The 27,560-nt window shown below is 33.9% G+C and overlaps 3 protein-coding genes across 3 annotated transcripts in view; all 3 read right to left on the bottom strand.

The window, feature by feature from the left end:
* The window catches only part of LOC127849061 (uncharacterized), a 15,437-nt gene extending 8,859 nt beyond the window's left edge, over positions 1–6,578 (bottom strand). Inside the window, exon 1 of the mRNA XM_052381785.1 lies at positions 6,479–6,578. The gene's annotated coding sequence lies outside the window, so the exon portion shown is untranslated. The remainder of the gene's footprint in view (positions 1–6,478) is intronic.
* LOC127849060 (uncharacterized protein DDB_G0271670-like) overlaps positions 1–16,377 on the bottom strand; it is a 21,154-nt gene extending 4,777 nt beyond the window's left edge. The window contains exons 1-2 of the mRNA XM_052381784.1: positions 16,269–16,377; positions 15,090–15,307 (exon numbers count right to left, since the gene is read on the bottom strand). Of these exons, the coding sequence (XP_052237744.1) occupies positions 15,090–15,307; positions 16,269–16,377 (327 nt within the window). The remainder of the gene's footprint in view (positions 1–15,089; positions 15,308–16,268) is intronic.
* The window catches only part of LOC127847679 (uncharacterized), a 303,197-nt gene that overhangs the window by 75,624 nt on the left and 200,013 nt on the right, over positions 1–27,560 (bottom strand). The window lies entirely within an intron of this gene.

The raw sequence follows: 27,560 nt of genomic DNA, 5'->3' as shown, positions 1-27,560 counted from the left end.
AAAAGACCATCGAGCAAATTCGTCACATATTTCGAAGTGTGCGTCTGTCATGCAAAATAATAAATATGAAGAGGAATAAAGCAAATCGCTCGGACCAGTAATCGATTTCGTACATCGTGTTTGGGTAAAAAATTGTTTGCATTCGATACATCCGTTTACACGTAAATATTGCGGTTTAAAATTACATTTAGATCGATGGAAGGAAGAACAGAAAATGGGAATGCGTACTTTATTCAATAACATTATGAAAGGATTAGATCAAAATTATCGTTCAGGTAAGCATGTTGTTTATTAATTGTGTTTGATTACTCCAAATAAAGTTCAAAAGAGTCATTAATCGGATCTATTGTTTCAGCTGGTACTTGTCATATACCGGCCAATTTACTTGAGTGTGAATGAATCACGAATGAGCCACGATCAATGAAACTAGGCTTAATACATGTGCGAAAAGTGTCGTCTTAAATAATCCTGTGTAGACCGCACAGGCAAATCAGGGAAGTCACTTTTCGCTTGTATATTTTTCATTTTAAGGAAGTGTAATAATGTTATACCCAAGTAAGTATCAACAGTAAAACAATTGCGTATTTTACAAGGAAAAATAATTCCTTAGGCAAAGATGTCAGGAGAAAGTTTACATTGGATTTAAGCTACTTTTTTTCTGAAAACATTCAACAGTTTTTTGAAATTCTGAAACATTACTTTATGTTGAGGTAATAAAACGAGATCCTAAGGCTACAATTCCAATAAGGATGCTTAAACATAAATTATGAAAAAGCAGGTACGTAACCGATAACAGTACTTGTACTTTCAGTTTATTGTCTTACATAGTCAAATCTCATTTATTATTTAAGTAAATATTTTATCAAGATGTAAAAAAGCATTATCCAAGTAGTATAATTGTATCAATTTACCATTTAAAATTTATTGTTATTGTGTTTTTAATCTAATTCTACGAAGTAAATGTTTATTTAAACATTCGTTCATTGCGAAATATTTGGTGGGTATACGTGCGGTTAGCAATGCCTTTTCAACCAACATCAACCTGCAATGCTGTGCATTGACCATTCTTTAGCGGTAACTCACGTTTAAATATCGTTTAAACCGTTTTACATAGGCCACATTCATACCTCGATCGATGCGTAATGCAATACAGTCAAACCTGAATTCAGCGGTCAGTCAAGGGAAATGACCAAAGTGACCGTTGTCCACAGGTGACCGTTGAATTCGGATCACAATATTAAGATGGTTTGTCATTTGGTAGTATTGCTACGTCGTTACCCCACCCAGTGGTTTGCATACAGTGTTAAACAAATGCTCATTGCCGTTAACTAAGCATAATAACAGAATTTACTTACATTGAATAATACAGAATAATATTTTATAGACTGATATAATTTCATATTGTTATTAAACTAAAGCAATGACTTTATCAACGCTAGTATAATTGTTTAATCATGCATCTCGATCATTCATTTAATAAAACTTGTCACGTGCCGTTGACGTCACGTCCGTACAAGTCTAAAAAGCGGATTCGCTTTCATAAACCGATAGTACGGTGATATTGTACCGTTCTAATTCAAAGAAAAAGACGCAAAAAGTTTGTTTAAATTTATTCGTACACAAACATCACACAAAAAGCATTTTAATTCAACAACCTCATACAAAATACAACGCTTCAAACTCACATTTGTATTCGAATCAAACTCCTCCATAATTTCTCGCTTACGCTTAAGCACACTCTGCATTTGCCTAGTCCAACACAGTGCTCACTTGCTATTACACGCGAACTTTTTGCAGATTCAAATAGTTTCAAACACTTGAGTCGCTCCTCTAATGTGAGGAACTTACGTTTACCACTCATTGTTATTCCGTGATTAATTATTCCATTGCTTTTAGAAGTGTTGTGAACGCTAGAAAGCTCTTTTAAAGAATGATCCGAAATGCTATTTTAAAATCGATACTCAATGTTGTAAGTACAATGTACTAATTAGCGGTCATTTAATTAGCGATTATTACTTTAAACGTGTCAAAAACTCTGACATATTTTCTGTTGAAGAACCCCCCACAATTTTCCCCATAAAAACAAACCTTCTCAACACCTTATTATTTGTTTACTCGCAGCGAGCCGCTTTTATAATATCAAATGCAATTACCGCTATCAAACGCTTTAACCGCAAAATAGACGGACAAATGATGTGCAGTGTTTTTAATTTTCGCGACTCGAGACGACTGACGCGTGACCGTTGATTTCAGTTCAAACATGAATTTCGGAGTTGAATAAAGTGGCCGTTGGCCGTTATGGACAGGTGGCCGTTAAATTCAGGTGTAATCTAGAGTGTTTTTCGTCGGGGGGATTCGAAACTGACCGTTGTCTGCAGGTGACCGGTAAATGCAGGTGGCCGTTAGGTCAGTTTCGACTGTATATATTATGTTTACATTAAACAATGTCATTGCCATATATTGATATTACTTACAAATCACACTTAAAAATTTTCGATAAAACACACCTACCACTTGCTTTTTTAAACTGTAAACATGGATATCTCTCTTAAAACATAATTTAATGTACTGAAAAAAACACTAAGTGCTTGAAGAACGTTTAAGGACATGAGTTCATATGTAAACATCCAACCAACATGGGCATAGTAAAAAAGTCAGCGTTTTTTTTGGCCTGGAATGATGAGGAAAATTAAGATTTTGTACTGAGTGTTTCATCTGTATGAAATTCAGATCATCCAATGTTAAGATACCCATGGTATCTCATAAAACACAAGAACACTAACAAGAACTTGGCAATTTGTCCATAGCGACATATTCCATTTTGATATGATTTTTTTCATATAATTGACTAATATAGTTGACACTTTAAGATAGACTTGCTACCGACGCAAACTCACGAACTGTCATACTAAAACTTCGCAAATTTCAGAAGATTTGGTGAGCCGGTTGTGTTCTTCTGTGAAAACGGAAGTCAAATTATACATCACAAGAGCCTCTTAACTTTGCTTAAAGTGGATTTACATGCAACAATACTTCTTCCATTAGAGCACAGTCCGACTGATTTTGAAAATTAACATTTAAATAATACATTTTTGAAAGAGTTATGACTTATTAAAAACGCTGCATGTTTCAATGACTAAACCTTAATGACTCAGTTGAACAGAAAACTAAAAGCGTTAAAAGATAAAAGACTTATGACTTATTAAAAATGCTGCACAGTAAGTAGGCTCTTTATCGGAACATGCTTCGGTTAGACTGACAAAAGTGTGTTCTGCATCATCAAAAGCAACATATCAGCGAGGTATGACAATATCTCATGTGGGACAGGCCATGGTGGGACGCCTAGACAAGGCTGTCCTTTAACAATCGCATACATAGAGCCTTAAGTCAAATATTCTAAACAAAGCAGCCAGAAAATGTGCCTGGAATATGAAAGTTGGACATGTTATTACTGGCGATCTTAATTTCACTCAAAATAAAAGAAATTTACTGCGCAGAGGCGCTAAGCATAGACTTCCTATCCCTATCGATTTTGATAACTGCATTAAGAAAATCGATACATCTTTACAGGAATATTGAACAAAATTGGGCAGAAAGGAAAATGCCGAAATAACTGCAATCAATGAATGGAAAACCAAAGTATTATTTATGGCCAAGATTAAGATAAATTAAGATAAATCCTTGGCCTTACCACATTCACCTTAATTAAATAAACAAAGTCTCTTTAAATTACTAAACGACTCACAATCTAAATTCGTCATAGTTCCTGCAGATATGGCTGCTAATAATGTTATAATAATATGACGAGTGTTTTATGTTCAAACGATTTCACAATTGTGAAATATTGAAATTATTGCCGACCATATTACTGTGTGCAAAAAACTAAATGTAAAATTAAATATTACTGACAAGATATTGCCATCACCAAACTGGATACCTAAATTACATAAAACGCCATATACAAGTCGTTATATCTCTAATTCAGTGTCTTGTACCACCAAGCAATTATCAGTGTATCTAACATCCGCATTGAGTGCTATTAGATATCACATAGCTTAATATTGAAATAAGGTCTATGAAAATAGTAATATAAACCTTTTTTTGGTCAATAAAAATCTCCTAAGAAGTTATTGATAAAGTTGAAAAGAAAAAATATAAGGTGTCACAAGTAAGAACATATGATTTTTATACACTATATACAACGCTTCCTTACAATTCAATAAAATCCAAACTTGTTTCTGGGATTGAAAAAACATTTGGAAGAGAGAAGTGTCCAGTCCCTGTGATCTTTCCCCTGTGATCAGTTGTGGATCAGTTATTAATTAAAACAAATAGCTTTGCACTATTGGCAATAAATGTTGTAATAAATGTAATAGGCACAAATGCAGTACTTATTAACACTAATTTACACAAAAAATCACCAGTATGCAAGATATTCTTAAAACAAAAATATATACATTGATCCGTAAAATAACTTCTCCTCCCATAAGCGAAAAAAAATACATTACATACTAGTCGCCGCCCTCCAGGGCGACGCCAATGATCGTATATTAACGAAGAAATTGCTTAAACAATTTTTTTTATCATAACCTACGACGTAAATTCGCTAAATTTCACTCAAAGTATGGTGATTTAATTTCAAATGAAATGTTTCTTTAACATGGCATTAAAGTAATGGAATTTCCCACCCATTATTTCATTGAGATGTTTTGAAGCGTGTTCGCAAATTAAAATATCTTAAAGAAAATGTCTATATTAGACTTTTCAATTTAATTAACTCATTTTTATCAAAAGGATATTATGTTGACGTATCTAAAAACACATACTTGTTGGTTTTCGATTCACTATATCTTTCTTCTCTCAAAGTTTGGAATTATTAATGGAATGACCATTCTATGTGTTTGATTCTAAAATATTCAATAAACATAGCTGGTTGTATTGGTAATTCGATTTTACAGTACTGCCCCTTTAATATGATTTTATTTTAGTTTGCACTACTGGGGCACTACTGAATTGTATTGGATTTTTTTTGCGTCAGCGTGTCAACGTTTCTAAATGAAGTCATCCGATCCACTTTTCTGTTTAGGGCTACATGCATAGGTCATCGGGTTCATATCGTAAAACTTTATTAATATTTTCTCTCTGACGGGCGTTTCTTATTTGATGTATTTTTTGAGCAGTCACATAAACAACCAGGCTATGTTATATGGATCTTTTACACCCAGTATTGCTGCTTCTTCATGTATTCGCACGATGATAACCTGAATTATTAACTATATGATGCTATATTCTAAAATCTTTTTCTAAAAAGAAGGGATATAGTTGACACTCGTTCGTAATTTCATTTCATCGTTCCTCAAAAAGTTGTTACTCTGTTGCTCTGGTCTCCTTCCTACCATTGAGTAATTAAATGGTAATTAAATTGAATATGTTTTAATTCCCTTTTATTATTGTTTAATTTGAATTGCAATGCTATGTGGTTAAATTTTATTTACACTTATATGTATCATGAATATTGCTGAGTCCAGTGTGAGGTTGAGCGCTCTACAACCGGTTTAAACCCCTAATTCTTTGCATTGACCTTTCCAATGCGGTGACCCCAGCTTTATTCTTTTACGTGTTTATGTTGTTTCGTGTTGTGCTGTTTCGTACTGTTTTGGCCATTGGTCACTTGCCTTAAACAAAGGTCCAACTAATTGTTTATAATGAGAATACAGTATGGCTCCAGCAGTTGGAGTTTCACCTCTTTATATGGTAATTACATATTTGAAGTTTCAATTTAATCTTCTTGAAAAGGTGGAAGAAATTCGCTACACATACTACAAACATTTTATCTATTGACTGCTGTGCATTTTTAATCTATGAATGAACAGCATATTTTTATTATAAATATGTGTATATGTATCATACATAGTAGGCGTTTATTTAAAAAAAAAACTCCATTAAAAAGATTAAACAATTCCCTTACAACTTTAAAACGTAATTTAAATGTCAGTAACAAAATTGGATGGCTTTTAAAACGTTTGAGACAGCTCATGTATACAATAGGTCACACTTGATCCGCTATTGCCCTAATTATTCAATCCATTTACGGTGGTGCAACATCTTAAAAACAAAACAAAACTAAAATTCCGAAAAAAATATTGCGTTATATAGAAAATGCCTTGAATATGCTGTCTGCAAAGTATCGGTGAACACAGATAACTATTAATCGCGATACGCATTCTTTAACATCAAAGTGATCCGCTATTTTTTTTAAGGATCCGTTGATGGCAACTTGACTGTACCTCAATTGCAAACGAGTTAACTAGAAATTAGTTTGAAGATTGCGAACCTAAGAGCCATAAATTACACACCGATATACAATACATTAAACATGTTAATTTCCGACTATTGGTAATGACTAAATTTATTATCAATTATTGTTCCATTTATATATATATATATATATATTATTAAACGAGTAAAACAAACTTACATATTAGTCCGACCTCCCGCACTACCGAATTTTTCTCGACGGCAATAATACGCACTCACGGCTGTGTAATATGTTCAAATTGGTTTAAAGTGAATAGAAGGAAGGACTGTTCAACTGTATATAGGACGTAAATCTGTGGTAACTTAAATTTCCGCCTGTGATGTAACAAGGGCTGTCAATTAATATCGTAGAGTATTGCTACATAGTAAGACATATAGCTGTTAATTAAATAACATTGGAGGTGTCACACTCTTTATTTGAACTATACTTAAGTATATTCATTTAACATGTATCGTCAATTTTCGAAGATACAAAGAAGAAGCGAGTTTCCGATACAATTACCGAATTACTAATCGCTAAAAGCTATTGATGCTCACAATCACGTCATTAATAGTTTATGTGCTTTTAGATGTGAGTATCTGTTTTTCAGCCCGTACATCTATTAATCATGTTGAGGAACCCTTTCCGCTTTGACATATATATTTATATTCATTGTATTTATAGTTACATAGTAGTCAGTTTCAATGACAAGTACTGTTATCTGTCGCCCATTTTGCTGAGATCACCATTGTTAATGTGTACATAATCCAGTGCTTCCTTATAAAAATATTGAATAATTTTTTTTCAGTCCGCGCTTTAAGTACAAAGCCGTTTTGTAAATTAACTGTACTCTTTATTTTTATAGGCTGTTAGTTTTATATTATACCGTTATAATTATCAGGGGAATTAAACAAATTTTAATTTAAACTATACTATATTACATGTTCTACATGTATAGTGCGCCAGCCCAGGGCAGCTGCGTGTAAATATAAAATAGTAATTCGTGATGGGACATAGTTTTAAATTTCTTATTTCTGTTCTAAAATTTAAAAAGCTAAATGGTTTATATGTTGACATTTGACACAATAATGCACAAAATAACAGAGCTGTGCACTTATTTAACGATTTTGGGACAGCCCTCGTACATATAAAGCTATCTGATAATAATAGCGAGTGTATTCGTATTCATTGAACGCGTTACAAGTGTGTATATCCGTTTTATAGCAAATCTGAGTCGAATTGCATTACTACAAGCAACATTATACTTTTAATGGGTTTATTAGATATTAGTGAATCTTTTACTGAGAAATAATCATTTTACAGATCATGTCTATGTAAAGTATTGACTTAGCTAATTATATCTAATAAACCCGTCAAAAGTATTATTGGTGAAATGCTTTAAGACTTACATACAACATCGAACATTATAACTAACTATAACAAAAAATGGTATGAGCACACCAAAACATCTCGCATTGTATTTGCACTTGTAAAAGCCATCTGTGTAATGGCCGCTCCACCCGCAAAACATTATTCGAATAAAAGATTTTTATTTGAAACGAAGCTATTATAACTTGTACAAGATACTTAATAAACGGTTATCTAATGTCAGTACCTTTCTAGTGAAAACCCTTCGCATTTGCTTACCATGTTTGCACCAGTCCGGTGACCATTCATTGTATGCATAGCTGTCTCAGCCGAAACCAATCATGTGTTAGCCAGTTAGGTAACCGTCTAGTAGAACTGCCTGAGCCTATTCTTACCATTTGGGGGCAAGTCCAGACAAAGTGTAATGGCCTCTTAGACAGCTTGTTGTAAGAACGAGACCATACAATTAATGAGGTAACCTACCTTCATTGTAAGCCTCATGAGTTAAACGTACATAATGTACATTACGTATGTGAACATGTCGACATTGGGGAAACAAGATTGTCTGCAAGTTTTTTTTAAATTGATTTTAATTCATTTTAAATTAGTGAACATAATATTTGCAATTTTCTTTTACATTTCACAGTTTCAGTTTTAAATTTTACTATTTTAGTTCAACCAAAAGTTCGTGCTAACGAACAAAACAAGTTAACAGGTTCAACATTTGCAGACTTGACATATACATATATTGAATGTTTCTATGTGATGTTAATACATCAACGTCAGTTCGATGGTTTGATCACAGAAATTGCAAACATTGTAGTGTAAAGTCAACAGATGGCTGTATCTAGAGGCGGATTAATTGCGACCAAAACCACTTTCAATCTGACATTAACTAGACACACCACTGGGCATGCGCAGTTTTGAAAAATATATATGTTCGGTAAAGGCGACGTAGACCATCGTTTTGTGATTGTTCACTTCGGAATATTGTTGATATTTCGATTACTTCGAAGTGTCCTTGACTCTTCATTGTGAAAACCGGATTCGCAAAGTGATAATGATGACGCTTAAGATTTAATCAGAAACTAACATGTTGTTTCCTATACTTAAGAGTACTGTACATATTTTTAAAGTGAAAATGTCTGCTTGTATTTCATAAACTGTAATTGGAATCGGAATTCGTTTGTTTAAACTTTAATGTGTAATGTTACCAATAAAGCTACTTCTAAATTTCCTTTTAATGATAACGCTATCGCATGCGTGGATTTACGTATCACTGGGGAAAGACGTATCATTTCTGTATACGTCCACAGGGCGAAGACAAAATGCTAGAGTATTTTGATTAAATATAATTATACAAACTAATTAATATTAAAAGTTCAATAATTGAAATAGGCTTGCGCAATTCATTTACACTTGTTATTCAAAATCAACCCTCATTTTACATATCAGCTTTATCAACCAATCTACACATGTTGCTTTGTGACCTTGAGACACCAAACAAATCAAGCACGTGACTGTGTGACCTTTAGATACCAAACAAATCAAGCACGGGTAATGTTTGACCTTGAGACACCAAACAACTAAAGAACGCGACTGTGTGACCTTTAGACACCAAACAACTCAAGCACCTGATTGTGTGACCAAACAAATCAAGCACGGGGTTTCTTTGATCATGAGATGCCAAACAAATCAAGCAGGGGCATTGTGTAACCTTAAGACACCAAAAACCTCAAGTATGCTAACCGATAAAGTGAATCTATTTCGTTGTGATCTTTAACTAAGTGCAAACTTCTAATGAAAATAACTCGAGATTTCATAACATATGTATGCAACGATTCATTTAAATAATCAATGACGAATGATAACAAGTGTAAGCTCACAATATATTCAAATTCAAAACAAAGTTCAATTCGCGCATACACTTTTACTGGATAAAAATAGGAATAACATTTTAATAACCGATTTAAGCATTGGCATTTTTATGAATACGAGAGTAGCCTTGATAGACACAACACTGTTCAGACATTTAATAATTAAAGAGCCATTTACAGTGTTAAAGTTCTCAACTTATGCCAGAAGTTCCAACATGGCAGCCATAACCTGACTGAAAATTGCATTGTGGGAAACAATACCGCTGTGACTCACACATGGGCGACTACTTTATAATATTTATACATATTGAGTTTTCAAAGCTTGTGCCCATCGCATAAATCATATTTATAGAATATAACAATAGATGTGCTACAACCGGCCGTGGATCGCTCGTATACCATATATGGTTTTATAATCTATATTATTATTTTGTGTGACGTCACATCCGGGGTTGTAAGCGCATTTGTATATATTATGTTAAAGTGGTTCAATGAAGCGACGTGCCTGCACACTTCAACCCTTTCATGAGAGATGTGAGTGTTCTCATTAATACGGAAGATTTAAAACGGCTGGTCTATCCATAATGGTATACCTTCAATTTCAAGTAAGCGATGCCCGAAGCATGTGCTTAGCTAAACAATACCATCGTGTGTCTATGCACTTGAAATTTGTTTTTTTTATTTTGTGATACAGCCTTTCCGGTTAAAAGATTGACTTTGGCCGATTGAACATGTATACTTATTATTGCGACGCAGTTTAAAACACTGCCAACACGATGTAATGGAAAGTATTTGTATTTTTTATTTTAGGCATATGCTATGATAATACATTAATATTTCATGTTTCGCTTACCAAGCTCTATGGCAAGACGTACACATGAATGCATATAGAATTGGTATCATTATACAATGTATTTCAATGTTTCGATGCCTCTGTGTAAACGATCAATTCCAGTTTGTCCATTAAATAGTCTATGACATTCCTGTTGGACAAAAAAAATTCCAAACTGTACTGTCTTAATTTACGGATTTTTAAAATATCGTAATGAAAAATTATTCCATGAATTCTCAGCATCAGAAGAATAAAAAAATGTTCATTGTTAACTTAAAAGAAAAACTACAAAGTTAAAAAGTTTCGTTCAATGACAGAGTTGGTCTTCACATTATTAATAGCTTACATGTCGACGATATCAAGGCTAAGTACATTTCAACCTGACTCAAGCCCACATCATAACACCTCTCGTAACCAGATTGATCTGACAGACAACCGATGGATGTTCGTCATGTACACGTTTCCTACCGAGCGATAAGCTTTTTTTGTCAGAAGGGGGTCATCCGATGTAAATGACATAACACACATGAAATTTATATACGTCCTCCTGACACCCAACTTAACTAAAACCTCGGCCCGCAACAACGTAAGCGCAAAAAGAAGGACACAGGAAATCTTTATAAAATATATCTGCGTGCACAGGTCCGTACAGGAAAATATCTTTTTATTCATTTTAAAAAGGGGTCAATATAGGTGAATACTCGTTTAAAGGCATTATTGCACGTCTTTGTAAGTGCCCTCTGAAGCCATACATTATAAAAAAACGGCCAATAAGGGCCAGGTTGCTACCGGAGGATTGATTGTATTTTCCCGAAAAGGGTCATTAAATATACATACCCATTTACTAAAAATTAAGAACGCACACGACATGTATGTACGTCTCCATATTATTCATCGTAATTTAAAACCCGGTCAGTAACTTTGTCAGCCGAACAGGCAAATGATGGTGGTATGTGTACACACAATAATATAAAATAACGCACACGAAAGAAGTGCACGTTTCCCCGAAGCCAGTACAACTGCTCGACAATAGATCAGTTTGATGAGTAGCCGACGGGAAGTTATTATTCACCGGAAAATAACTCTTGCTTGTAAGACAGAGGCTAGTTTTTGTGAATAGCCATTCACTGAAAATGACACATTCGGCACGTTTGTTGTACTGTATACGTTTTCCAGCCTCCAAACCAAAGTGAAATGTGCAGGCATAATATACTTATTACCATGCTGTTATGCATTTTAAATCAGTCATCTTATCGATTGGAACAGCCAACACGACCGGTGGAAGAGTTATCAAGCATTGCGTTTTGTTTTGTGTGTTTTTCCAAATCCAGTAATTTGGCTGCTTGCGTTAATTTGAAGAAACACTCTCGGTATAGTTATCGATTTACATCGTTCATGAACTGATGCAAAACATTGATCATTTCGTAAGTGAACGGCACTTGGTTCCATAACATAAAACAATTATATGTTATATGTAGAGTTAACAATGTGATTTTGCTTTATATAATAGTATGTAGTTTGTTCGGTATTGTTTTGTTCGACGAGAATCACACTGTAAAACATTATTTGTACTATTACTATATTGCAAACATATATTTGTGTTTATTATAAACCATACAACCGGGGGGGGTGCGTTGGGTGCGTTCGCACGCAATATTTTTCGACAAGTAAAAAAATGTGTACTATAAGTTGCGACCAACTTTAGTCGACGTTATTTATCTTTTCCCTGAATCCAGTGAGTCTTCGTATTTAAGCGTTACAAAAATGTTGAATTCAATAGGCTATCGACAAGTCACCATACACATGTATATAATTGAATTTTTCTATGAAGTCATGTCCAAGATAGACCGTGATTTTTATTTACAATTTTTAACCGCAGAATTGCTGAAATCAATAGAAGTTTTGACAGCAACATGTAAAAAGATCTATGCTGTTATAATGAATTTAAACCGTTATAACATTTGATCTGATGGACGTTAATGTTTAATGTTCATTAATTGTGACGGTTCTTGAGCATAACGGGCAAAAACGTCCTTGTTTCAATGTCCTGGTATACACTGTAAAGGACTTTGAGACCAAAGGGCCCGTAGTTTGTGGTTATAGAGTCTTTATGAAGCCTTAAGTTTTATATATTTCTGAAATTTGTTTAAAAAACAGATAACTAATTTGTTAAAAATAGTTGACAAAAGTAAAAGTAATCAGTTATACCATTTTTTTCTGTTTAGTATTCAGGTTGCAGAATCAGCCTGGTTTTCAGGTATTTACACACGGGCTTGACAGAATGTAAACACACAGTTCAGAACTTTATTTTTACAAATATGTCAAGTTATTGAAATACATTTGAATAATCATAGTGCATAAAAGACAGTTTCTTGCAGTTTGTGCCGATCCTTGAGAATACGTCTGAAATCGGTGACAAAAATTCAATTTGCGTGAACGATATTTGTGCTTTGTGTTCTGATGAATTTCACATTGACATACGCAGCTTAAAAATCTATATTTTATGCACTAGTTGAAATTCTTAAGAAAAATTGTTTTACAAAGTTATTTGGAAAAAAGCAGCACTTACCGGTGTGTTGACTTCCATTAACAAAGGCACGTGATCCTGCACCCTGGTATTGATGCAAATGAGAGATGACCCAGTTTTGGTAAACAGTGTTTGTTGTACACTGTTAGCACGTTTTGAGCAATGCTATACCTCTGGAACTATCCATAGTAGCAGACAAACAATTGTTTTGAAAAAAATCAAATATTTCTTTTAATTTGCTTGACTTATGAATGACAAAAAATGTAATGGTAAAATACACTAATTGATTATTTAAAACTGTCGTTATTTTCACGCAAACCCGGCGTTTTACGCAATTTTTCCCCCAAAATCCGGCGTTTCGCGCGATTTTCTTCCCCTCAAAAAAGTCCAGACACTTTCCCCAAATTCAGATAAAAAAAAAACTTTCTTATTATTGATTTTACTTTCTATAAATGTGTTGGTGCATATGTAAACAAGGTATGCGAGTGCATACTAGTGTCGGGTAAAACGCCGTTGATGGACAAATTCGCACCCCCCCCCCTTTTCAAAACCTTGGCTACGGGCCTGTTATCGTCAACCGACAACCCCCACTTCACTCATAGTTTCATCACATCGTTCATTCTATGGTACTTTCATCGGTCTTCGTTCCACGAAACCCATCCTTTTTAGTTTCTTATTACTATAAATACAATATGAACAGACATACGTAATTGCACAGTTAGTTGATTGCAAATTAAGTGATCAGGATGCTGTCAGCCTACCAAGTTAGAATTGTTAAGTGTTGTTTAAATGCACGTGCGCGTGAGCATTCATCCGATTTAGGCATAGCTGTTTTTTACAGCGTTTTATTTAACCTAGAATGTACAGTGCCCTTTTTTAAAGGTCCGAAACAATAGTGTGTTTCCGGTCTATGAACTAGCACGCCTGTTAAGAGTTCATAAGCAGTTTTAAGTCCGCGTTTTAATGGAAAGCACTTTTGTTAAATAACCATACACTATATGTCATAACTAAAAGTTAGTTTTGCATAATACTGTCTTAAATATGGGCGATATTAAACAAAATATAATATAAACAATACTAAATTACACGTGCTACTTATACAATGACCAGGCCCAGAAAAGCCGCTTTTTCATATCACATACTTATTCTTAATGTGCAATAGTTTGAAAGTTATATTTATGTTAAATAAATAAAATATTTAATGTTGTTTTTTAAGTTAAAACGTTCAAATATATATAAGTGAAACTCCAGCTGCTGAAAAAGTACTGCATTCTTATTATATACACTTTGTTGGTCCATTATTTAAGGCAAGTGACCAATTGCCCAAACAGTACGAAACAGCACAATACGAAACAACATACACACAAAGAAGAATAAAGCTGGGGTCACCGCCTTGAAATGGTCAATTTAAAGCATTTAAAGTTTTAAACCGGTTTTAGAGCGCTCAATCTCACACTTGGTCCAGCAATATTATTGATACATATAAGTGTAAATAAAATTTAACCAGATAACATTGCAACTCAAATTAAACAATAATATAAGGGAATTAAAACGCATTCAATTTAATTATCATTTAATTACTCAATGGTAGGTAGGAGACCAGAGCAACAGAGTAACAACTTTTTGAGGAACGATGAAATGAAATTACGAACAAGTGTCAACTATATCCCTTCTTTTTACAATAATATTTAAGAATATAGCATTATATAGTTAAAATTTCAGATCATCATAGTGCAATTACAGGAAGAAACAGCAATATTGGGTGTAAAAGATCCTTAATACATAGATTGGTTGTTTATATGACTGCTAAAAAATAAATCAAACAAGCAACGCTCGTCAGAGAGAAAATATTAATTAAGTTTAACTATATAAAGCCGATGACCTATGTATGTAGCCGAAACAGTGACAGTTGAACGGATAGCTTAATTTAGAAGCGATCATAGGAGGGCGGTCCATATATATATATATATAACAAAGTCTCTATAAGCCTTGTATTATTTAAACAAAAACGCTGTATTTATTTTACGCCGAAGCTTTTGACCTCACGGTCTTCATCAGCGGAAATGCACGACGTCATATCCGTACATAATAAAACATCTTTAAATAAAAAATGGCCGCTGATGAAGACTGTGAGGTCGAAAGCTTCGGCATAAAATTTATATATATATATATATATATAATTAAGACGGGTTCTCGCCTCTGTATCTGGAGCTGCTCCAATGTGGCAGTGATGTCAGCCTCAAGTTCGGAAATTTGAGAGGCTAGCTCCGCCTTAACCCGCTCCTGAGCCTCGGGGCCCCAGTCTAGGTATTGGGTGCTCCTGAACCCAGACTCCTGGACCCTGGACCTACTTAAGGGCTCCCAATCAATGTAGTCGTCATCGGTTTCGCTAGCCTGGGACGCCGCTGCAAGCATTGGATTTTCTGTAAAATCCAGCTGATCTAACTCCCTTACACTTAGGGACCGCCTAATCAGGACCTCCAAGGTGTCCAGGTCCAAATTACCGGATGCCTGTCGAAGTTGGACAATGACCCGTGCCAATTTGGGTCCTATTCCGGAGATCAACGTTAGCATTTGTGGGGGGTCGAAATTTACACGCACAAGCTGTGGACCCGGAGAAATATTTTGACTGCCCATGTTTAATGCGACACAGTACAAAAAAAAATGAATAAACACAACACACACAAGATAAAAAATACGTCTAACAATTTATTTCCAAATTCAATGCAAATATTTATGGCAATAACACAATTATTTCATCATCCAATAAAACAATTATTTAACCATATCCATTACACCAATCCCAAAACAAAACACTACCCAACCCGCGCTGCTCTAGGTACACCACAGACGGACTTGCTCATAAACCCCGATTTCTCGTACTCTGTTTACATTTTGAACAGCGACGCAAAGAATGTAAACATTCAGGTCAGCTAGTACTCCGCACCAATAATCACGCGACCTCGAATGCAGACAAGCGTGATTTGCCAGCAGTAAGACCACGTGGTCACCTTGCAATACGTCTTAAAATAGACGGCTCTTCCTTAGCAGACGACTAGCACAGACTACTTATATTGCAATTGTACGTAGGCAACAAACAAGACAAATGCACGACTAAATACGATTAACTTACTTTTAGGATACCGACTTTCGCATGAAGAACTGCCTAACCGTCGAACACAATTTTCACTTATCCCCACTTCTAGACATCATTGAAGTGATTCGAACGGTTAGCTCTTGTGGGTTCTTACACGTATGGCCAATAATCATATATCAATGGGTAACTAGCAATAAATTGGGCCTGGGGGCAAATACAATGCAATTCACTTATACTACCTCGTGCACAAATAAATCTCCTAGTTGTACGTCTGGTCAGTACGCTGTCTGCATCGAAAGAGAGCGTGGTCAGGGAGTGGCGGTCCCAGCAGGCATCAGCTTCCATCCGATTGGTCGCGAGCTCCATCCCTGGCAGCATGGTCCCGTCATCCTAACGTCTCACAAGCCGGGTACCTCTCTGCAGGGGGGCGTGGCACCGGATGTCACTGGCACTACATATCTGACAATGTGGTTATACTGTATCGCATGTCAGATTGTGTTTATCTTTCTCTTTTGCAATGTTAAAGAATGTGTGAATTACTATTAACACGGAATAATGAAGTAAGTGCAAACTATTTTTCTGTTTATTTGCTTAAATAATTGATTTGCTTTTTCAGAATGGCCAGACGTTTTATTCACAGGGTAGATTTACTAGACAGTCTACAAAATTCTGAACTTATTGAACGCTACCGTTTGGACAGACAGAGGATTTTATTTCTGAACGACCTACTTACTCCTGTAATTGCACCAACAAACAACAGAAACAATAGTTTGAACAGTATCGAAAAAATTCTCATTTCATTACGATATTTTGCGACATCTACCATTCAACTAAATGATGGTGATGTCCATGAGGTTTCTCAACCCACAGTTTCACGGGTTATTACACAGGTTACTGATGCGTTGACAGAGCCTGAAATTGTAAGACAATTCATAAATCTACCAACTGCTGCGGGAGAAATCCGCCAAATAAAGGAGGATTTCTACAATATTGCCAGATTTCCTAATGTAATTGGGGTAATAGATGGCACACATGTCCAAATACAAGCCCCACATGTGGATGAACCGGCGTATGTAAACCGGATGGGATATCATTCCATAAACACTCAGGTAAATGTTGTTATTTTTAAAATATCGAAAAAATAGGTATATTTTATTTCATTCTTCGACTTTGTGAATCAGTGTTCAATGTTTTTTTTAAGTTTAATCATTAATATAAACACATTTTCAATATATGCATACTGTTTATGATTTATTCTGATAACCTTTTCTAATGTGCACAATAAACATGCTTATTTGATTTAAAATTCCAATAATTAATTGGGAGCCAATTTAAGATTCTTCTTTCGTATATTCTCTTTTTATACTGAATTGCATGGATTGTGAATGGCATTTGAATAAAGCGTCTTATTTGTTGTACATATGTTTTTCTAATACGGTATAGTGTACTATGCTACAAATATAACAGTGGTAAAAAATATACAAGTGGGAAAGAATATTAATACTATGTTTGTATCTCCATATTATGTTATTTTTACAGATCATGTATGATGCCTATTGTCTTATTAGAGACATTGTACCGCGATGGCCTGGTGCTGTCCATGATGCCCGAATACTCAGGCAAAGCGGCTTACATCAAATCATGGAGCAGAACATTGTCCATGACCAACACCAATATCTCCTGGGAGATTCAGACTTTTGTATTAAAGGGCACACAAACGTACGAGCTCTGTGGTTGAGCACTCCATAGGGATTTTGAAAAGGAGATGGGCGATTCTGCACAATGAAATTAGATTGCATCCATTAAAGTCATGCAAGTGAGTTCATTATAAGAACCTGTAATCATGTTACTTTGACACACAGTGAACAGTCACTACGACCAATTTAATTGGTTAACACAATATGTTAGTCACTGAGAGATATAGTTTTGTTCTCTACATGAAGATTAAATTTTATATAAACACAAAACAGCTTCAAAAAAAGTATTTCTTAAAAAAATATGCTTGTATGACTCTACAGCTAACTTAAAATTCTAATGTAATTTCATTTTAAGTAACATTAATGATAAATATATTGCCCCTGTGTCTGTCTTGAAAAACGAAAAATGTAAAAGCAATAAGTGTCGTCCCTGATTAGCCTGTGTGGAATGCACAGGCTTATCTGGGACGACACTTGACCCACATGCATTATGCCCAGTTTTTTCAGAACGCAACTCATATTCACATTGAATAAGTCATGTTTTCAGACCGATTAATGCAAATGTCTTGCATTTTTAATTGAAACAACTATTTAAGCTTTTAGAGCATTTTAAACTTACTAAAGTTACTGTATACATTTTTTCCAAAAATCATAAGAAATACACAATGAAGATGAATTTCATGTAACTCTTTAATATAACTAAACTATATCTTCATTACAAAATAATAACAAATAACAAAATAATTTATTCCTCATCAAATCGCGCCAACTGGGCCTCAAAAAATTGTATTTGAAGCTCCAGCTTCCTCTTCTTCAAGGCATTAAGTTCATGTAGACTGCAATGACTGCAACTAAATGGATATTAAAAACATGGTATAATTATTTAATTTTTATTTCATTTTCAAAAACAGTAAATATTTAAATGGCTTCTTTTTTGTATAATGAAAAATGGTAAATAATGATAACACTTCAGGTTCAGTCAAATGATAACACTTCAGTCAGGTTCAGTCATCCATATTATGCACATGTTTTTTTTATCTAGATCCTTGTGTGGAATAATTTATTATATTTTAAAATACATAACATACATACCATGAAGGTGAAGGTTTGTCTGGAGGAGAAATAGTTGCGCTTCTATACCCATTCTCAGCCATCGATGGTGTATATCTGAAATAAGTGCATCATGTCCAAAGTCAGATGTATTTACCATTACAATTTTTGATATTCAAGATATGTTTGTATTATACTAAAATGTAAATAATGCATTCATCTGATAGCGAGTGTTTTTTTTCCAAATTATATGCATGTACATGTATATATATATAAAATTTCTGTTTATGAAATTGCATGTAAGTTAATTGCAATAATAATGTTTTCATAATTAATGCCTCACCTTCTTTTCTGACTAAAGGAAACTGATTTTGACATCGCAGCACTAAAATTAAATAATATTAAATATCAATTATAGACGTATTCAAAATGTAATTTCACTTTTAAACATGTACAAAAATCATTTGTTCATTATTTCATTTTGTATGGCCCCGGATCGATAGATCGGGGGTATATTGTTTTTGTCCTGTCTGTCTGTCATTCTGTCCCAAAACTTTAACCTTGGGTAAAGTTTGATAACTTTTGCAATATTGAACATAGCAGCTTGATATTTACCATGCATGTGTATCTCATTGAGCTGCTCATTTTGAGTGGTGATCCTTGCAAGGACCATATTAATTTGTCAGAATCATTCAGCAATGTTTAAAGTAATATTATTCAACATAAACTTGTTTAATTATTTGAATATTGACTTTTCACCACTCAAAATGAGCAGCTCCATGAGATACACATGCATGGTAAATCATGGGGGCATTGTGTTTCTTACAAACACATATCTTGATTAATTGTGTTATAAGTTCAAGCTATCATCAATTGTGTATTTGAATGATTACCTTGAGGTACACATGGTCATGTTGTTTTCAGCATCTTGCTGCTCATCATCACTGTAAGCATATTGACAATATGTTGTTTTTTTTAATCAACATCATTTGTTTCAATAATTCAAATTTGTTGTTACATTGTAATTGTTTATTTATGCAATTGTTACTTGTATATGAATTGTCAAAATATTGTGTTTAACATGCACGTTCATTACTTTACCTGTTGACATGTTTGATACGAGATAATCTTATTTATAAATTGAAGTGTATTGGTTGTCTTAATTGTTCCATTTATTAAGTAATTACATCATTTGTGGTTATGCATATATGTTGAAAGAGTCACTGTCATGATTTATTTATTTTAAATAAATGAATTTAAAAACAAAACAAATAAATTGTTCAAACACAAGACAACATTACTAATTTTGTTATTCACACTTGTATTTATATTAAGCAAATATCATTTATATACTTTATTGACACAAAATTATTATAGCGTTATTTTAAGGCTAACATCAAAGCAATTCAATTATGGCATGCTAAATTTACAATATGTCAATACGTCACTGAAAGAACTTATTGTAAGAGTAAATGTTCTACTTTTTGTATGCTTTTTAATGTTACTTTAAACAAATTACCGCATATCGGTCAATTGCAAAATAGACGTGTCTAGGCTGCTGGGCCCAAAACCCATTATGTCCACTCCCTCTTTTCCGATCACGTTCATCACAGCCTCAGTGAGGGTTGTGCATTTTGAATTAAACAGAGGACTGTCTGTAATATTTTGAGTATTATACAATAATATGCACTCAACAAAACATAATAAAAAGCAAAAAATAAACACTACTAAGTGATACTTTGACAGGTGCACCATCAGGAGAGAACTTTTAATATAGCCTGTGATCCTGTGTGTATTGGAAGAAAAAATTGAATTGTCTGTGAACACACAAAAATTATACTATAATAGCGGCAAACATACATAACAATAACAAAAATAAACAGCAAAATAAGTTCATTGTTATTATTATTAAAATTTAAAGTTCAGGTAAGCTTTTTTTCAATTATGGTCACCAAGAAATGCCTATATAATATTATTGATTGCCATTTTACAAAAAATATTGTTTTGACAAACTTCATTAATAAGTTATGTTTATAGAAGTTAATATTGAAATAATTAAACAAGTTTATGTTGAATAATATTACTTTGAACATTGCTGAATGATTCTGACAAATTAACCCGTTTATGCCTAGTGGAGTCTCCCATCCTTCTAAATTGGATCAATTTATTTCCAAAATTAGGGATGTCTAGTATATTTATTTCTATATTTAGAATATTTCTTACATAAATTCATTTAAGCAAACAGCGTAGACCCTGATGAGACGCCAAATCATGCGGTGTCTCATCTGGGTCGACGCTGTTTGCCAAGGCCTTTTTCTAGACGCTAGGCATAAATGGGTTAATATGGTCCTTGCAAGTTGTATAGTTTCCATGTTATGCTTGTAATGTTGTTTTATATAAATTTTTTAACAAATACATCAACTTCCACAACAATAAATAAAGTTGTTCCTTTTATACTTGGTAAAAGAAAACAGCCCTAGTTAAAGTTTCATACCAGTCAATGTCAGCATACGCTGATGATTCTGGTAGATCCCTCTTTGTGTAGATGTGAGGTTCTCCCATTTTTTCTCGAGGTCACTCCCTTTTCTGTGGGGCCCTGTACTATTGGCGTTAAATGTAGTCTCCACATTTGACCACATTTTCTTTTTTACAGAGCTAGAAATTTCTGAATAAAAGACAACACAGAACTTAAAATATATACTTTGTAGTGGGCTTTCTCTGATATCAATGTCATGTTAATGTTCACTTTATACAGTGTATTTTTTATGTTTAATTTGAGGATATATTTAATCCTTCTTTTCAGTATTATATCCACTTTGATAAGATGCTTATCCTAATCAATGATATCATCAAAAAATTATTTAAATTTAATTCAAGTATTGCCTTTAATATGGGATACATAACAACATATTGTGTCAACACAATAAAAAAACAATTGCTGTTGTTGTGAAACACAATGCCACCTACTGCGCCTCTTTGAAGCCATAAATTTGACCTTTGACATTATAGGATTACATTGACCTTTCACTACTCAAAATGTACAGCTTCTCGAGATACACGCATGCCAAAATATCAAGTTATTATCGTCAATATCGTAAAAGTTATGACCAAGGTTAAAGTTGTGGGACAGAATGACAGACAGACAGAATGACAGACAGACAGTCAAAAACCAATATAACCCCCGATCATTCAATCCGGGGGTATAAAAATCAAATTAGATACAGGGTAATATACTTTATTTTGTGAAACGCATTGCAAGCAAACATTCTAATTGTTAGTTACTGTGCACTCAATGTATCAAATGCAATTAGACATTGATGATATCAATGTACTTTCATAAATTGAATAACAACAATGGCTTCATAGTTAATATATCAACGTCAATACAGCCATTTGTCTTTCCCAATTAGGAAAAGTACCTTACCCATTCGGAGAAATTAGTGCGAAAAATCCTGAAATTGGGAAATTTCGCGTCATGAAATCTTCCAATTGGGAATGATAGGGTTTTTTAATTGCTCAATGGTATCAAAAGCAAAGTGATAATTTTATTTGTTAACTTGCAGATAATGCTCTTTTATGGAACAAAATTGACGGCATTTGCCTTCCTTTTGGGAAATTTGCGGACAGCAATTGTAGTTTTTCTTCATTTGGGAAAGTACCTTTTACGGGTACATTATAAAGAAGGGAAAAACTCGCTGCAATAAAATACTTAATTATGTTCATACTTTAAAAGGCAGTCATAAAAAATATCTGCAATTAAAGTGTATGGATGTTTAGGAATAAACTTATCGGAAGTAATTAATATACCGGTACGATAACAAATTATAATAACACTTACGGCTGGTAAACTTATGTCTGTCCAGTTTATGCCTGGACATACCGAAGTTCAAGTACTCTTCACCCATCAAATGAGCGAGGAGGGTGTTCTCTTGTAATGTAAAGTTGGGCGCTCGTTGTTTCGCCATTTTTTTCCAACTATCGTCTTCATTCACTTCCGTGTTTTTTTTCCAAATTTGTGTACATGTTTGTTGTTGATTAAGAGATCGACGACAACAGCATAAAATCGATACAGATATTTTGTGACAGCTGTTTCGACAGATGCCGGAAGCGTAAACCTCTTACATTATGCACTTTTTATATTATTTAATCATAATCTACACGTAATATTAAGATTTTTCTTATCAACACATTTGTGCGCTATTCTAACACGGCACGCGACTTGTTTTCTATAGACAAAGAAGGAAATCAAGTGTGGGTTATTCTGAAATAACTTATGGGCGAAGCTTAATGTTTCGAAAATAGTTCCGAATAAATAAAGAAAATATTGCAGTAAAATGCACGTGCTAAAACCCGCTCAAAAAGAAATGTAATAAATGTAGCACGTATATAAATGTAATAAAAAACAATAAATTGTATATCTAATGATAAGTGGCATAACCACGTCTACAAAGAATGTTACTTGTTAGGAAACGTAATTCAGAAAACATTTATAGCATGTCAGCTTTTCAGTAGCACCAATAAACGTGACGACATTAAGTTTCTACGATTGTTGTTTTCAATGAAAGTGACGTCATTTGCAAAATATTTATGAATGAAAATGACGTCATATGTTTGTACAATTCAATGACGTCAATAAATAGTGAACTTAGTACTAAGAAGGGAGGAGTATTGAAAATATATAGTTCACGTCCTAAAGCTTGAACCAAATCAATCAGAATCGTGTAAGAATCGAAATAATATTTTTCTATGATGGTTTGTTGTCGAATAACCCACAGTAAGTTGTATAGATGCGTGTTATCAAATCACTCGTGCTTCGCACTCGTGATTTAATTCCTACGCATCTATACTCCTTACTGTGGGTTATTAAACAACAAAACATGCTAGAAAAATATTATTTCTTAAATAACATTCCGCCATTTTGCGAGCTTTTTTCAACGTCATGTTCTAAATATAGTAATATTTTTGGCTTGACGATTCCAGTTATAGAATTATTTTTAAACGAAAACGCATTTATTTTTTCCCAACTATTTAAGGACAAATCTTACCTTAGGTTATACCTAAGGGACTTACTTAGTAAGAAAGTTAAGGAAATTTTGCCTTAGGTAAATTCTTAGATAATTAAGGAAATTTTAGCCTTAATACTTAGTGGGTTGGTGAATACGGTCCCTGCCCTCGTTGAAATCCTTGTTTCTATCATAGCATATATAAAACAAGAAATATCTTTAAAAAAGATATACGGCGTTGATTGTGGTTGCAGTTAATGAAAGGTAAAGACTTCAATGAATGAGATCAAAGATAGCGAATGTCTTTTTCTGTGCAGTTCTTAGCTGAAGCAAACGCAGTACGGGATGATACGCGGAGTTTTCGCGGCTTATTTATTACATATTGCTGGTCATAAACGTATAGATACAAAACAGAAAACCAAAAGAAGAATGGAAGTGAAATTAAAACATATGAGTCAACCGGCCACACAAGTATCCGTATATATTTTAAATATTTATACGCGCGTTCTTCGAACAAACCTGTTTTAGTGGTTTGTCTGGCGTTGCTATTTGATTCGATTTTTAACAGTATCGAGAATCATTGCGCTCATGCTTAATTCATTTGTCAATATGATGGCATAATTCTTGTTAAATTAATTATAAATAATACTTATCATGGTATTGTTGTAAAACACATTAAGAATCTATTATTGACATACCATATGATATCGCTGGATATCTTCATTTAACATCTGTCTGGTCTAAAGAAAATTCCAGTTCACCTAGTTCACGCTATAGCGTCTTTATTATGTAACGATTATTTTCCTGGCCGCGAACTCCGATCAGCACATAGGGTAGAGACGCAGCGATGACCTGTATGTAAACTCTGACATTCACACACAGTGGCCGCAAATTGACCCGATATACCTCGCGAGTTGAACAGCAATGCAGTAAAGTGAGTCTTCGCTTCCACTGCTCTCTATACTTTAACATGTTAACATGTTGACAGGAATATGGAAGTAAGTACTAAATATGAGAAAATAGCCTTTAAGTGCAAACGTTCTCGCGCTGAAAATCTTCTGAAAATAAAAGGTGGACGCACAAACGGTATTGATGTCGAGATTGAGTGTAAAACTGTTCTATCTATTAAGCCTTTTCATTAGATATAAAGTTGTTTCAAGCTGAACACGCAGTAAAACAGTGTTACAAAGACGCGGACATGTTTCCAATGTTCTGGTCGTATTCTCAAATCAGCCAATGCAGTCAATGAAGTGTATTCATCTGTACTTGGCCGCGGGAAGTTTTATTTGAATTCTATTGGACGCTAACAAAGGTCAGGCTAAGGTGAAAAGCTGGCTTAATACAGCTTACGCCGAAAAAATATGGGCTTCCCTCCTGTGGAAGCGATGACACGATGACGTCACCAGTAACAAAATCCAATATAATTAAAGGGACAGAGCTGTAAAATAGAAAAAAATATTAAAAGAACAGTAGACATGGACATGTTCAACGCAGCAGCTTCGGACGCTGCCTACTGCGGGGGTCTCGGGCGATAGTACCGCTGAGGCAGTGTGTCTTCTACTGTTAAATTAAATTACCAATAAAATCAGCTGTGTTTATTGAATATTTTAGAATCAAACATATAAAACAGTCATTCCATTAATAGTTCAAATTTTTAAGAGAAGAACGATATAGTGAATCGAAAAAAAAACAAGGATGTGTTTTTAAGTGCGGCAGCATCATATTAAACAATATTGCGCAAAATAACAGAGCTTTTCACTTTGACAACGAATATGACACAGCGTACATGAAAAGCTATCCTGTGTCCTGTAACTTCTATTAGTATTACGTCATACGAAAGAGGCCGAATAGATAGGAATGGCCAAACATATACTCAGGAAGGATAACTCAATTTTGCGTGATGGAAAGCATAACTATCGCATTAGCCTTATATTATACAGCCTCGAATTATGCATTATTTAATCATTTAATCACCTTAACAGCGCATTTCTAATCAAAAGGTTCACTTAGCTAATTAAAGCTAACACACGTGCTAAACGTTATTTTGGTTTCATGATTGAATAACAACAAATAACATCGAATATTTCAGTAAACTTTTTGTACCACAATTCAATAAAATATAAATTATAGATCGGCATATCGTATTGTTAAAAGCTGACATTGGTTGTCGTGGTAAACGTTTGATGTTGGCAGATATGTAATTATTATTATGTTAACAGGCTCTAAGGGAATGATCATCTTCTGTGAATGATCATGTCCGGTCATGATACGATTCAAGATAATTGAGCATTTTTCTGTATGTAGTTTTGTAGAAGAACATGTTTTTAGACCGATATAATTATATAGTTTGTGTTTTTTTCATAATACTAAACTGAAAGAAAGCCATTGTTTTTCGTATTGGCTTGTCATGTAAATAGTTCAGCTTGCACAGCTGTGACACAGCTAATTTGTACAACGTAGCCGGATTCAGATGTCTAAATATAATCCTAGGTACAGGGAGTACAGACTCATAAAACTTGCATGTTTTCGGGCATATGTTAACAATCCCTTAGCAGCCGCTTGTTTTTTTTTTACCTGTTTGCTTTCATATCTCATACGCCATTTGAATGCTATGATTTCATTCGGATTTTAAAATGCAAAGTACAATTACAAGTTTATTGCGCATGCCAAATCAACGTAGTATGGTTAATAAATGCAAAATACAATCACCATTATGTATTGCATGTACATGCCCTATAGTGTTACACTTAACTATGTTCTCATGTCTTCTTTTTTTAACTTCAACCATTGTGTTCTTTATCAGAAATGTCGCACAATAGTCACGGTTGGAAATATTCTCTTCTCACTTCATTTTATACCAAATAATATGGTTTTATTTCATATATAATACATCGTTACGTCACGGGCGCCACATCCTTTTTCCGATGCATATATATATGAACCAATGCTACTTCCGAGGTGGCGCAAAGGACAAGATGTTATTAAATGCTACAACTAATTCTATAGTGAGTTAGTTTTATATGTTTTTTCAACATGTTTTGCATTATTTTTAAAATCGAGCAATGTAGAGCAATTCAGAGAAAATTTCTTCATCCACACTACTACAGAAACATATAATAACAACCGTGTAAAAAAACGTGATGATCTTTATAAGTTGTGGCATGGTAAAGATGTTGACTGTGATGATACATTGGCCAACAGTTTGAGCTGAAAGCATGTGGAAATCACCTATGTGACATCCTAAATCTGGCCGGTAAGTACGAACTATAATTTGGAAACAATACGTTTTATGAAGGCAATATTGATTAAATGTTTTCCTTTTGGTACACAGATTAGACCCAGGTCCCTATCTCAAAGGTCAAGGTCACACTTAGCTTATTAAGATCATATTTTAATGTCAGAGTAAAATGATTATGTTATTATGTATAACAATTAAAAAATGCATGTAGTGCATGTAGTAATATATTAATTTTTAAACCTACAAGAAACATTCATAGGTTCAACAGGATAATTGGATTACCATGAGCAGATGATACTTTTTTTGTACACATTCTTTTCAATGTTATGAAGCAGGATGATTATGTGAGTAAATACATTAGGTGAATGATGACAGACCATAAATGTTTGTGATTCACCAGCCATTGCAGATAGTTAATGTGATTACTAATTAAAAGCAAAAGAGTGTTAAGTGCCACAATGTACACATATTTATTTTATAAATTAAAATTGTGTTTAAACTACACATAATGCTTTTAATTATATATATCAATGATTAAACATGTGGGACATTAATTGTATTTTGTTATTAGAA

Source organism: Dreissena polymorpha, chromosome 10, assembly GCF_020536995.1.
Source record: "Dreissena polymorpha isolate Duluth1 chromosome 10, UMN_Dpol_1.0, whole genome shotgun sequence".
In the NCBI taxonomy this organism is placed as follows: domain Eukaryota; kingdom Metazoa; phylum Mollusca; class Bivalvia; order Myida; family Dreissenidae; genus Dreissena; species Dreissena polymorpha.
This window is presented reverse-complemented; position numbering and strand designations above follow the sequence as displayed.